This window comes from Pezoporus occidentalis, unplaced genomic scaffold (genome assembly GCF_034315485.1).
Source record: "Pezoporus occidentalis ecotype Australia unplaced genomic scaffold, CSIRO_AGI_Poc_V1 ctg224, whole genome shotgun sequence".
NCBI lineage: Eukaryota > Metazoa > Chordata > Aves > Psittaciformes > Psittacidae > Pezoporus > Pezoporus occidentalis.
Window position 1 is genome coordinate 856033 of NW_026914117.1, and position 14330 is coordinate 870362.

General features: G+C 45.2%; 1 protein-coding gene across 1 annotated transcript in view; it reads right to left on the reverse strand.

Annotated features, from left to right (window-relative positions):
• Positions 1-4338, reverse strand: part of ARSJ (arylsulfatase family member J) — a 43840-nt gene extending 39502 nt beyond the window's left edge. The window contains exon 1 of the mRNA XM_062620883.1: positions 3564-4338. Within this exon, the coding sequence (XP_062476867.1) occupies positions 3564-3940 (377 nt within the window). The 5' untranslated portion in view covers positions 3941-4338. The remainder of the gene's footprint in view (positions 1-3563) is intronic.
• Between the last annotated feature and the right edge of the window lie 9992 nt (positions 4339-14330).

A 14330-nucleotide genomic window follows, 5' to 3' on the forward strand; every position in this document is an offset into this window, starting at 1 on the left:
CCATGTCTCTTTGTATCTTAAGGATACTCCTGCATGGCTGATGTACATAGAGGCAGATTTCTTCTCACCTAACTCAGCATGTGTAATTATTTAGTTTATTGAGGAATGCCTAATACTTCCAAGGAGAAAGCAACAGCAAAAAAACAGTGTCGCGCAATACAAGTCATCTGGAGGACTACTCATGTTGACTGATCCTTTGGGAGAGGGGAAAAATAAAAAACTTCTACAATTTCTCAGCAGGTCAATCACCTCATGATTACATGCAGTTAAACCTCAGGTGAAAAGGGTGGGGCCAGTTCTGCGCAAGCTGCGCCTCACCTAAAAAAGTCCTCTGCACAGGCTGGAAGAGCTTACTCTCACTTGTCTGTATGGACAGGCAAGGGTCGAAACGGCAGGTGACAAGGTGCACAGGAAGCTGCAGATCCAACCTTGCACGCGGGCGGACCAGCACATGGGTCGCTCGAGATTGCTCAGGAGATGACAGTCCTGGTCCGACACTTCCTGATTGCCTAAGCACCCGTTTCCAACCAGATTTGCATATTCCACATGCCCTTGGTCATCATGCTTGTAGCAAGTGTGGTTAAAGCCCTTCCCAAATCTTTGCTCACGAAGCCAAGCCATCACATGCAGGGCACTGCCCTGTTGAAACCAGCCTTAAGCAGCACTTAGGGATGAGCCTCCAAACCCCCTGATAATCAAATTTTGACTCCAGCTGTGGAAGCTGAGGCAGGAACTGCAGCAGTCCCAGGAGCACCACAAGCTGGAGCCCCTGTCCCTTCTGTCATTGCAGTCATGCAGCTTTGGAGCAGGGGTTGAGCTGCCTCACTTGAGCTGCCTCCCTCACCTCCCCACACTGGCCCCAGCACAGCAGCTGGGAGAGCAGAGCAGAGCACATCACATGTGGCACTCAGCCCACTGGCTCACACTTTTCTTCTCTGTTCCCAAGATTCAGCTCAGCTGCAACTCCCCTTTCCACACCCATAAATAAAGCCCAAAATAAAAAGTTGTGGAAGCCAAACTTTACTATTAGCCTGAAAGCAGCTGTTTCTGATGGAGTGAATGGGGAAGGAGGTAACAGGGGGAGAAAGCAAGAAATGAAAATGTGTGTTTGGCCAAAGCCTCAAGTACAGCTCATGTGAAATCAAACAGAAGTATAATTGGTCAGAAAGACAGACTCACCAACAGTTACCCTGTGGTACAGCATGAAGGGGAAAAAAGAGCTAATTCTACCTCTTCCTTCTGACATGTTCACCTCCAACCTCTTTCCTTGTGCTCATTTGCTAGCACAGGACAGCTACCAAAAGGGTCTCTTTACTAACTTAAGCCTTGGAGGGCCTGTCTAGAGACCTGTGAAGAATTTGAAGCCTCCAGTTTAACTTCCACTTGGCAAGGTGAGTCAGTGCTCCCTGATGAGTCCGGTTTACATAAGCCCCTCTGTTTTTTATAGATCAATCAGGTAATGTTTGGAACATGTTAAGCGTGGTATGTGTATTGGGAGGCATGAAGCATCCAGGTGATCCTTCTGTGGACAGGCAGGCTTCTAGCCTTGAACTGACACATCTTGGAATCTGAGAAATAACAGTACTTCTCCTGGCTTAGCAGTTTTTGAGTCCTGCCATTTCAATTAAGGTGCCTCTACTAAGAAGCATTAAAAGCACTTGTTACTAGCATTTATCTTCAGTGAGAATGCGTAATAGCATCCTCTGAACTTGTCTTGTTAATACTCTACCCAAGCCTATTAACCCCTCACCACTCCCTCCCTTATTTCTTAGTCACGTGAGGTAGATCTTTCCCTCTGCAGCTCCTTCCCTCTGCAGCTCCCTTTCTCTCAAAAGTAGAACATGAAAAAAAGTGTTCTAAAGGTTTTAGTTAGATCAGCAAACTAAGAAAATTAAAATGAAGAATAAGCTAATTTCTTTTTTTTCCTATAAAAGCATCCAAAACCAAAGCAGGCAGATTCCCGCCTGACGAGCCAACGACAAGCAAGGTTCCTCTGAACATGCCTGACTTTTACTGTATGTTTACACACAACCTGCTCATTAATTACCAAAGGATTAAAACAGTTAAACTGAGTTACTGTTACTCCTTACTTTACTTTTGTTCCTTTTTGTGCTCAGACAACCCCTGCAGTCTCCCAAGAGCCAAAGCAGCACCCTGGTTCCCCCGGAACTGAGTAATCCTGTTCCTCCAGTTACTTCATGAGTCATTATTGGGTAACATGACATTCCCTTTGTGAAGCCCTGCTTCCCAAACCACCGTCCTCGGAAAGCTGGCTGGCTACATGCTGCTAGCGAAGGTTGTTCCTTCCAACTGCTGCATAGCTTTAAAGACAACCAAGATGCATTAAGCACTATCCTGATACACACTGCCCGTGTAAACTGCTACTTCAGTTGTGCAGGGCCACTGCGTTCTGATGAAGGAGTGAGTAGGTGTCTCAAAATAAGAAATGGTCCACATAAAGATAAAAGAAAAAAAAAAAAAATCCGAAAAACTGTGAGGGGAAGCCTTGCTCTAGATAACATGTCAGTTCTCCATGCAACTCTCCGCGGTCCAGCAATCTGGGAACTAGACTAAGACCAGGAATTATCTCCAACTCTACCATACAGAGATGCAAGACACGAGGCCAGTTGCTTGTTTTATTTAAACATGTATTTTTTCTACTAGCAGTATTAACATTGCTGTGTTCCTGTTTATACTTAAGGAAAGGAGAACATAAACAAAGTAACTGTTCCACTCTCATTTTCTTTTGCTCTTTTAAGAGTTCCCTGTTCCTGTCAAAATGAGTTAAGCTAAACAGAAACAAGGTGAGTTTGTTCCAGAGTAAATGTGTCCACACTTAAGAGGTATTTGGGAACCACTCCTACAGCTCAAATACCAGAGAGGGCAAAGCACACACAGTACCAGCCCACTGCTGTTAGCATTTTGGCAAGGCACCTTGTTTAGTGGCTTCAGAGAAAAGTTTCCAATTGTTTGCAAACCAGCAACCACACCATGACAAGAGCGATGCTGCAGCATGGGGAATCCCGACAGAGTATGGATTCCTGGCACTCATCCACCTGTGACGCACTGAGGAACCATCTCATACATTCAGTACAGCCCTCAGAGAAAACTCACCGCAAGTCAATGCTCATGGGGCCTGTGAGCCAACATGCTGGCTGCAATGAACACATGGGAGGATACATAACTTTTTCAATTCCCTAACACAGACTCCTCCTGCAAGTCACTGTGAAATGGCCCAGAAAATCCAAGCTGATCACTTCCCAGCACTTGCAACACTACTTGACAACTAGCACGTATGTTTGTGAGGCAGTAACTGTAGGACAGTACACTGCAAGGGTAGCACACAGTGCTGAATCCTCACCGCCTCACAGAGCATGAGGTTTTCTTTCACTACTTCAAACACATTAGAAAGTCCATTTTGCTCAAGGTTTTAAAGCAGATCAAAAAGGCTCTGCCAATAGGATAAAAAATACGTGGACCTTGCCAGGTTCAACCTGTGCTCTTTTCAACAGGGACAATGTTTTAAGCTGGTGAGGTAAATGATGAAGTAGCAGTAAACTTACTTTCCAGTGATAAATTGACTTCTGGACGGTGTGCACATCGGCTGAACATAATAGTTCTCCAGTTTAACCCCTTCAGCAGCTAGCTTGTCCAGAGTGGGCGTCCTGATCTCGGATCCGTGGTACCCCACGTCTCTGAAGCCCTGATCATCAGCCAGGATGAAGACGATGTGTGGCTGCGAGCTGGGGGAGCTGACCCCCGGCTCCTCATCCATCCCAGCGCTCGCTGCTCCCGTCTCTCCGGGGCCGAGTCCGAGGCTGTCCCAGGCCAGGTAGCCGTAGGTGAGGATGCTGAGCACCGAGAGCCCGGCCAGCACCCCCACCACCACCATCTTGCCCTTGCAGAGGCAGTGAGGCCAGCTGCACCCACCACGGGCCATCCACCTTGGCTGCAGCGAGAGCCACACACCACAGAAAAATAGTAATAACCATAAAAAGAAAAACAAAATCTCCCACAAACGGAGCCAGATGCCGAGGCGAGGCAGGGCTCCTCAGGGGTCCCTCCGGCCAGGGCCAAGTGGAGGAGCTCCGCCGCTCATCTTGGCCACCACCATCTTCAGCAACCTCAGAAGCTGCCGCCCGGTGCCGGTGCTGGAGCCGGTGCCGGCCGGGTGGGCAGGGCCGCGCCGGGGGTCACAGCATCCTCGGCCCGCCCCAGTCGCACGCCGGGGCGCCGCTGCCTGCCCGTCGCGCGGCCGGTGACCATGCCGCGGCGAGCCAGGGCGCCCCGGCGCACCGCGGCGGCGGAGCGGGACGGGACGGGACGAGACGGGTCCGGCCCGGACGGACGGGACGTGCCACCTCCCTCCGCCCGCCCCCTCCGGCACTGCTCGGCCGCTCCCTCCCTCCCGTCTCCTCCGGTCCTCCTCTTTCCTCACAGACTTCACCCTGCTGCTGCCGGCACATGGGCTGGCGGCCTGGCGGCCCCCTGCCCGACCCCCCTGAAAACCCAGGCCCTGCCCGCGCCTTCTTTTCCCTTTCCTCCTTCCCGGCCTTTCCCCACCCTTCCTCCCGTTCGTCCCCGCAGCTCGGCGGCGAACACCACCGCCCCCGCCCCCCCCCTGAGCACAAGGCAACCCTTTCCGCCCGTGAGTCCCGCGTCTCTTTCCTTCCTGCCCGAAGCTAGGTGGTCGTCGTCAATCCCCCCGAAATATCTATTGGTTTAAGTGTTTCCGAAATCGACACGAACATCTGGAAGTTATGAATGTACCGGATTTGTTTTCAGCCACAAAACAGTCCCCAAATCCCAAACCCTCCATTCTGGTAACGCTGTGGTACATGCGAGGAACGCCCCCTTTCAAAGTACTATCATTGTAAGAAATACCGGTTCAAGTATGAATTTGCTGGAGTTGCAATATACAACTTCACCCCAACCCTGAATGACACCGAAGCCAGCAAAAACCCATGTTCATGCACGATTAGGCTAAACAGAAGTAAATGTGCAGGTTTGACCTGTCTAATATGAGTCATCATGACAGGAACAAATTCAGATTTTATGAAACATTAATTCTTCCAGAACCACTTGGAGAAATCCCTGTCATGACTGCACCTCAGCAGCCCTCAGGGGCTCGGGCTGGTCACTGCAGGTAGCCAGCCTCCCACAGGAAAGCTTCTATCTCTCCTTTCTTAAGAGCTGATGGATTCTAACTCTGAAAAGTTCAGCATAATCTTAAAAGTTCACTCTGCTCCCCACAGCTCTGAGTAATATTGCCCAAAACAGCCAATTTTGGGGCTGGGAGGGAGGAGTTTTTTCTCATGGAGCATTACTTTCCTCTTGCACAGCACATTAACTTGTGCATAATATTAACTTGTGTACTGCACGGAAACCATGTCATCTGGAGTAGCTTCTGTAATGCAAAGTTCCTCGTATCAGCATTAAAGTATCAGAACAGAAAATGCGGCATGACAGCCAACATAATGGCTCCCAAACTTAACTATTTTTCTGCCAGATACACTTTTACTGTATCACAGACTGGTTTTGGTTGGAAGGGACCTCACCCAATTTCAACCCTCTGCCATGTGCAGGGACACCTTCCACTAGACCAGGTTGCTCCAAGGCCCCTTGTGCTACAGTTATAATGCTGCAGCAGGGAGAACATGGAAGTAGAGGGGGGTTTAGTGAATTTAATGTGGTACCTAAGGGCTTGTCCAAACTGGAAGTTGAGAAAAATTACATCTGCATTGTGAAACCTACAGAGTTTAACTCCTGAGGTAGAATATCGTCTGACATTGGAAGAACTTTACAGCACATTAACTCAAACTCCTAAAATGCCAAAACAAAACAAGAAAACAAAACCCACCACAGAACTCCAAAACCTTAAGCTGAAGAAACACTTTTAAATTTTCATATACTGAAATGACATTCCCCTTAAAGCATTCTCTATTCAATTTTACTCCTTCTATTCCCCCAGCTTTTACAAAACTAAAAGCATGCGTATGGAAACCTAAACCTACGGGTGGTAAAATGCAGATTTGGTTAGCAATGCTATTTTGCCTTTAACCCATCTCTTGCAAAATGGCAAACAAAATATGAAGTCCTTTTAACATAAACTAATAGCGCCATGGACCCAGACAATTGGAAGAGCATCATACTAAATATCTAATCAAATGTATATATATTTTCTAGTAGTTTAATACAGTTTTCATTATTTGTTTCAAAAATACCAACCATCAGCTACAACTGTATGCTCTACATAACCCATGCATTATGCTGTCCACATATAGTTATCCATAACTAGCCATATATGATTCTGCTTGTATAATCAGAATATTTCGAACATGTCCAAAATATTCAGAGTGGTAGAAGGCTGGCTAAAGGGGTTCATTCCTAAGCATATGACCCATGGCAGTGAGTAAAACTACAGAATCATCTAAATTTGGAGTTTGGAATTCAGATTATTTGAATGGTAGGAAAAAATATCTATCAGTAGGGAGCTGGCACAGCGTCTATGTCCCTGCAAAACAGAGCTATTAGCAGACATCAGAACAGAGCCTTCAATTTTCCCACTGCCCCATTAACCACAGTTAACCCTGGTAGTCACCGCCCAACTGCAAATGAAAACATTGGAGAGCAATCTCTGTTAGACATCTATAAACTTGGCCTTCTGTCTTTGTGGGCCTGCCAAAATTTCCCTTTTCTTTTTCCTACTTTTGTAAAAACAAAAGTAAGCTTATGTCAGCAAAATATTCTGCTGACCTTCAAGTAAAGAGGCCTTGAAAGATAACATGCTATTAATATTCCATTTAAAAGTTATAATTACAGAGTGTCCATCACAGGCTTGATGCCCTATTCCAGCTGTTAATCAGTATCACTCAAACTTCTGTATTTTACGTCTAGTCTGAATTTGATATTTATGTCTAGTCCAGTTCATGAGGCAACTACTTGTATTATTCCTCACTCATCCATAAACTCTCTGCTTACACACACAACCATAACACACATTAAGAGACAGGACATGATAGAAGAGAAAAAAAATCCACAAGGCTCTTTAGGAGAAATAAATATCTTTGATATTTAAATAAAATAGCACTTCATGAAAGTTTAGTAAATTATCTTAGCATGTGTGAACACAGTATATTTCAAAATAAGTGTTATTTATTATTAATATGAAAATGTGTGTTGCTTTGTGGAGAGAATTTCCTCCATATTCTCATTATTATGAATTGAGCTCTATCATTCTCTAGTAAGCTCTTTAGTAGAAATGACCCTCCATCGATCCACAGCAATGCCATAGCTGGAATAGTAGCAAGGCCATCAGAAGCCTTTCTTGTAAAACTGTTAAAACACTGTGTTCCAGACCAAAACTGGAGGGAATGCCTTCAAGATCCATTCTTGCGTGACTTGGTCACCACTTGTAGCATTTGAACTGTCACTCTAAGTGACATTTAACCATTTTCACATCTATTCAGAGCAAATTCTGGAAACCTTCTTAAACCCCCCCTTGCAACACTAAGATCACTTATGGTATTCAGGAGAACTGCCCTATTTTTTGTGTCATAGAGCATCAGGATAACTAATTTGGCATAAAATAAGTGTTGCTTAGTAATCAAAAGGTAATGAAGAAAAAGAATGCATTTATCAAAATCATACTACAAAAGTTAGCCAAAATGAAATTCAGTGTAACACTGTATCACGCAGAAATTTAAAATCTGTAGATAGCAGTGTGTTGCGAACACCAGGACAAGAAAAAAAAAAAAAAAAAGCTGATTAAGTTCAATTAGTAATTAAAATGCATAAAATGTGACCTCTTGGATTCTACAGAGGGCAATAAGTTCCAGCTGAAATGCTGTGTAAGAGCATGTCATGCAAATGAAAGTCTCAAGGCACTATTACAGTGTAAGTAATAATAATGAGATTAAATTTTGCAGGTGGGGGGTTTCTATCACTTCTTGGAATTTGTGAGCGTTCAGAAAGTTAGCAATATGATAAACTGGATTTCAGCTGGGCCCTGAGGATTGCCAGGATTTCTGCAGACATACCATACCCCACTTTCCCCAGCTGAAAGTGTAACAAATCAAGCATTTTCTGAGACTCCTTTATAATGTTCTGCTTTGGTAATATCACACATATCGGTGCTTGGATTAATTAATGACAATGCCAGTATCGTCCCAGGCTTATGGATGAAACCCCGCTGACCTCTCTTCCAAACAGTTCCACTACCTCCCTCTCCAAATTCCTGCCAGGCATGTTTAATGACTCGCATCAGGCTGTCTTTTCAGTTATACACAAGCCTTCTGAAACGTCTTCGCAAGTAACCAAATACTGAGGGGAAAGAAGAAACTGAAATCCTGTTTCAGGATGATCACAGAAAGTAAGCTTTCCTTCCCTGTAAAAACAACTTGAGATTCATCAACATGGTCTGTTATCTTGCCCTCTAACCTCAGCACAGATCAGTTCTTACTTATTCTCTTCAATTGCTCATTCCTCCATCCTCTTTACAAGCAAGCAGCATGGTACAGAACTCATTTATACACTGGCCAGCTCCTGTGAGAGGACTTTAGACGGACAAAGCCCTGCAATAACATCAAGTTGCTCTCCCAGATGAGTTTGCATTTCCTTCACCACAGAAAGGGAGTAATTGAAATGAAAATCTCATGGCTCCTAGCTTTCTCATTTGGGATGAGTTACCCATGCAGATACTTCACTGCCAGCTCTGCAGTACTGACAGTATCATTAAGCTTAGCTCCACCAGGGACATTTTTTTTTAATACACTGAACAGTAATACTTTTATGCTACCTAATGAGTTTTGTGGTGTCGCATGTTACGTGGGGAAGCAAATACCTATTCCTGTGCAGAAAAAGTAATGGGCAGAGCATTCAAAGCATACGCTGTTAAAAGCCAGTATGTGTTTCTATAGAGCAACCATTTCCTTTTCTTTTAGCAGGTCTCACAAGTTACAACAGGCACCTCCTATTTCTCTGCAGCTTACTTAGAATTCACAGTAAATACCTGGGTGTGTGCCACAGGCTGCAGATGAGTTGAAATGCTGTACAAATATCCTCATGAGAAAAAAAAAAAGGCATACTTACAACTTCAGGTAGCTTTCCAGTGCAGTCTCAGAAAAAATCATTTATGTTGCAGTGTGCAACTACACTGTGCCTATAGGTGGAAGGAACATGTTTTGACTAAGGAATGGCTGATTAGTCTAGTCCAGAAAAAGCCTGAAGTGAAATCCATCAAAGACCATGACAGCGGTCCTCTCCCTGATGAGCTACGGATGAAGCCCACAGAATGACACAAGTTCATGTAACATCCTGATGCTGCAGTTGTTAAATCAATTGCCACGGCTTAGAGTGAATTTTACTACTTTTTTCTCCTTTCCCCAATGATAGGCCTTACAAATGCTCTGAAATAGAAACTATACCACATGCAACAGAGGAAAAAGAAGAGGGAGAAGCCCTGAGAAACTGTCATTTACTCAGCAGTTTTGGTATCAACCTACAAAAGTCTGGAGTTACTTGATCTGCAAGTTCCATTTCTTCCCTGGGAATGGACTTCAACTGTATGAACATTTGGCAAAATGTATTCTTAAATCTTAAACAGTTTGCAGCTGCTGGTAGGTCCATGGTTGTGAGTATGCATATGCATGTGTGTATATATACAGACTTCTGTATATATATCATATGGATAAAATATGTTTCTGTTGATTTTGGATGCTCTTTATTCCACAGGCTCTTTCATCCACACTGTATGACCAATAACTCCTGCTACCATAGAACCTCAGAAATTTGGGCACATGTTGTGGTTTAAGCCCAGAACCATGCAGCCGCTCACTCACTTCCCCCCCCCTTCTTCCCCCTGCTCCTGGAGGGATGGGGAGGAGAATAGAAGGAATGTAACTCCCACGGGCTAAGATAAGAACAGCCCAGTAACTAAGGTATAACACAAAACACTACTGCTGCCACCAATAATAATAATGATAAGGGAAATAACAAGGGAAGAGAATACAACTGCTCACCACCTGCCAACTGATACCCAGCCTGACCCGAGCAGCAATCTAGCCCTTCCGGGTAACTGCCCCCAGTTTATATACTGGGCATGTTCTGTGGTATGGAATACCTCTTTGGCTAGTTTGGGTCAGGTACCTGTCTCTGCTTCCTCCTGGCTTCCCCTCCTCCCTGGTAGAGCATGAGACTCAGAAAGTCCTTGGTCAGAGTAAACATTACTGAGCAGCAACTGGAAACATTAGTGTTATCAGCGCTGTTCCCAGGCTGATAGTCAAAACCACAGCACTGCACCAGCTACTAAGAAGGAGAAAAATGACTCCTACTGCTGAACCCAGGACAGCACAGCAACAGCATGTATGGTCTACACTTACACTAGCGCAGTTGTCATAAACTAAAAAAATAATTGTATTTGGTGCAATAAAACTGCATGAAATACAAGAATCAAGAAGAAATGTCTAAACCTTTTTTTCTGACATATAGAAATGTGTACCTACAAGTCCCTTAAAACTGTATTCCTCTTTTGGTTTGGGGAAGAGACATATCAAGATATAGACTCTCTTTCTACCACTCAGGAAGATACCATATAATATTGTTGCCAGCAGCTATAATAAATGCTTGGAGCAATGTAGAGATATTCCAGCTGCTCCAGCCAATGAGCCAGCTTCATTTGGAGCTCGGCTCAGATGCCTCTATACAAATCCATGGGGAACAAACAAGAGGAGTTAGAGATGTCTGCACATCTATGGGTGTCAAAGGGAGAACAGCTATGGGGGACATTATTGTGCGGATCTGTTACAGACTGCCTGATCAAGGAGAACCTGCGGATGAAGCACTCTACAGACAGATAGGAACAGCCTCATGCTTGCAGGCCCTTGTCCTCAGGGAGGACTTCAATCATCCTGATATCTGTTGGAGCGACAGTACGACCCAGCACAAGCAATCCAGGAGGTTCCTCGATTGTGTGGAAGACAACTTCCTTCTGCAAGTAATAGAGGAGCTGACAAGGAGAGGTGCCATGCTTGACCTCGTGCTCACCAACAGGGAAGGGCTTGTTGGAAATGTGGCAGCCTTGGTTGCAGTGATCATGAGATGGTTGAATTTGAGATCCTCAGGACAGTGAGAAGAGCGTGCAGCAAGGTCACTGTCCTGGACTTCAGTAGAAAAGGCTTTTGTCTCTTCATGGAACCTGCTTAGTAAGGTTCCATGGGATATAGCCCTAGAGGGCAGGGGGGCCCAAGACTGTTGGTTGATATTCAAGGATCACCTACTACAAGCTCAGGAGTGTTGCATCCCAACTAGAAGGAAGTGCATCAGGAGGGCCAGGAGACCTCCTTGCATGGATAAGGGGCTGCTGAGGAAAATTTGAAGGAAAAAAGAGGCTTATAAAAGGTGGAAGCAAGGACAGGTGGCCTGGGATGAATACAGGGATGTTAGAATAATAGAATCATGGAATAGTTAGGGTTGGAAAGGACCTTAAGGTCATCTAGTTCCAACCCCCCTGCCATGGGCAGGGACACCTCATGCTAAACTATGCCACCCAAGGCTCTGTCCAACCTGGCCTTGAACACCACCAGGGATGCAGGATTCACAACTTCCCTGGGCAACCCATTCCACTGCCCCATCACCCTAACAGGAAAGAATTTATTCATTATATCCCATCTAAACTTCCCTGTTTAAGTTTTAATCCGTTACCTCTATCACTACAGTCCCTAATGAAGAGTCCCTCCGCAGCATCCTTACAGGCCCCCTTCTGATACTGGAAGGCTGCTATGAGGTCTCCACGCAGACTTCTCTTCTCCACGCTGAACAGCCCCAACTTTCTCAGTCTGCCTTCATACAGGAGGTACTCGAGCCCCCTGATCATCCTCATGGCCCTCCTGTGGACTTGTTCCAAAAGTTCCATGTCCTTTTTATGTTGAGGACACCAGAACTGCACACAATATTCCATGTGAGGCCTCACAAGAACAGAGTAGAAGGGCAGGATCACCTCCCTCGACCAGCTGGTCACACTCCTTTTGGTGCAGCCCAGGATATGGTTGGCTTTCTGGGCTGTGAGCACACACTTAGGCTCATGTTCATTTTCTCATCAACCAACACCCCCAAGTCCTTCTCTGCAGGGCTGCTCTGAATCTCTTCTCTGCCCAACCTGTAGCTGTGCCTGGGATTGCTCCAACCCAGGTATAGGACCTTGCACTTGGCATGGTTTAACTTCATGATTTTGGCATCAGCCCACCTCACAAGTGTGTCGAGGTCCCTCTGGATGGCATTCCTTCCCTCCAGGGTATCAACCGAACCACACAGCTTGGTGTCATTGGCAAACTTGCTGAGGGCGCACTCAATCCCACTGTCCATGTCACTGACAAAGATATTGAACAAGACCGGTCCCAACACCGATCCCTGAGGGACACCACTCATTATTGGTCTCCACCCAGACATTGAGCCATTAACCATAACTTTTTGTGTGTGGCCATCCAGCCAGTTCTTTATCCACCGAGTGGTCCACTTATCAAATTGTCATCTCTCCAATTTAAAGACAAGGATGTTGTGTGGGACAGTGTCAAACGCTTTGCACAAGTCCAGGTAGATGAGATCAACTGCTCTGCCCCTGTCCTCCATCAGTTCTGTAATCCCATCATAGAAGGCCACCAAATGGACATATATAATATGGCCAAAGCTCTACACCTTCAGATTGTGGGTCAGACATCTCATTTTCATGGGATTTTAAGAATTTCATTTTTTTTTAATACATTTTGGATCCTATATGGCTATATCCTATATGGTGCACTGCAGTCCAGAACTCCTGGGTTGAGGTACAGGATTGGGAAGTTACCTCTTCCTCTTCCTTGTCCTCTGATTCCTATTGTAGTAACTCTTGTTCAGATGACGTCCCCTGTAGTACGTGCATTGGACCTTCATCTTTCTTCACTGCGTGGCTTGCTGTTTGCGGCTCTCATTTGCTCTTCCCTTTGGTCGTTGGGGCAACCAATATTGGCACAGATAGGTCCTTTGATTTAGCTGAAGTGGCTGTCTCTGTGGTTGGAGTGGCTGCAGTGACTGCCACTAGGGTTGGAACAGCTGCAGTGTCTTTCACTGTGGTTGGAGTGGCTGCAGTGTCTGTCACTGGCGCTGGAGCGGTGGCAGTGTCTGTTGTGAGGGCTGGTGTAGCTGGTGTGCTTAGGGGTTGAGTAGCTGCATTGTCTGTTGCTTTGCCATCAGATTCTGAGACATCTTGTTTTTCTTCCTCGTGGGGTCAACCTATGAAAGGAGACATTCTCCGATGTGCTTACTTGGAAGATGACTGAAGTCTTTTTCTCCAAGGCAGCAATATCAAAAGCCCATCAGTACCCTTGAGGGTCTTTGAAGTACCCTCTTCTGAGGAAGTCTATGCTGAGAATGGTCCTTCCTGGAGCCTCTGGCAGAAAGCTCCATGGGAGACTTGAGGTTGACCTCTCCATTTTTGGAGTTGGTGATACAGAGGAAACTGAGCATCTGTCCACCTTGCCTGGTCTCTCAGAAGATCCTTCTGTTGTGGGGTTGCTGAAGGTCAAAGAACAACAAGTGCTAATCTTGATCAGAAATGAGGCTGAAAAGTCCTTGATCAGAGTAAGCATTACTTAGCAACAACTAAAAACATCAGTGTTATCAGCATTTTTCTAAGACTAAAGTCAAAACCACAGCACTGCACCAGCTACAAAGAAGGAGAAAAATGACTGCTACAGCTGAACACAAGACAATCCTCAAACTTATCTGTAAAAATCATGGTCTCTACACAAGCAAACCACACAAATTGCTTACTGAAAAGCAGAGTCCGGTGTTTGCTTAATGCACCAATTGCCACTGATTAAAGATTGACTTGGCAACCATAGAAATGTGTCCTGAAAACACAATTGCCTGCTATGTCAAAAACTTGGAGCCAAAATCCTAAGAGGTCTCTTCCAGAATGGCTTTGCTTGTAACCAACTCTTGTTCCTCTCTTGTGTATTTTTAATCATACTGATGAAGACCTTAATTTCAATTTCTTGTTTAAACAAGACTAACCTCTTGGTTGGAGCAGACCTCTCATAATATTAACAATAAATGTCAAATTCTCAGTTCTGTTCTTAGATGGCTCATTTCACATGCACCATGCCAACATGCCATGGTTGCAGGCCCTAATTCCAAGTATACAGTAACTTCAATATGATTGGAAGCATGAAATAGGAAACTTGGTTACTTTCCATATTTTCTGACTAATCCTGTGGATGTATGAAGTCTCAAATGGAAGGTGTCATGCTGATCAGGCTTTGATCTGGAGCCTTGATCCAAGTTTGCTGTTTCTAATG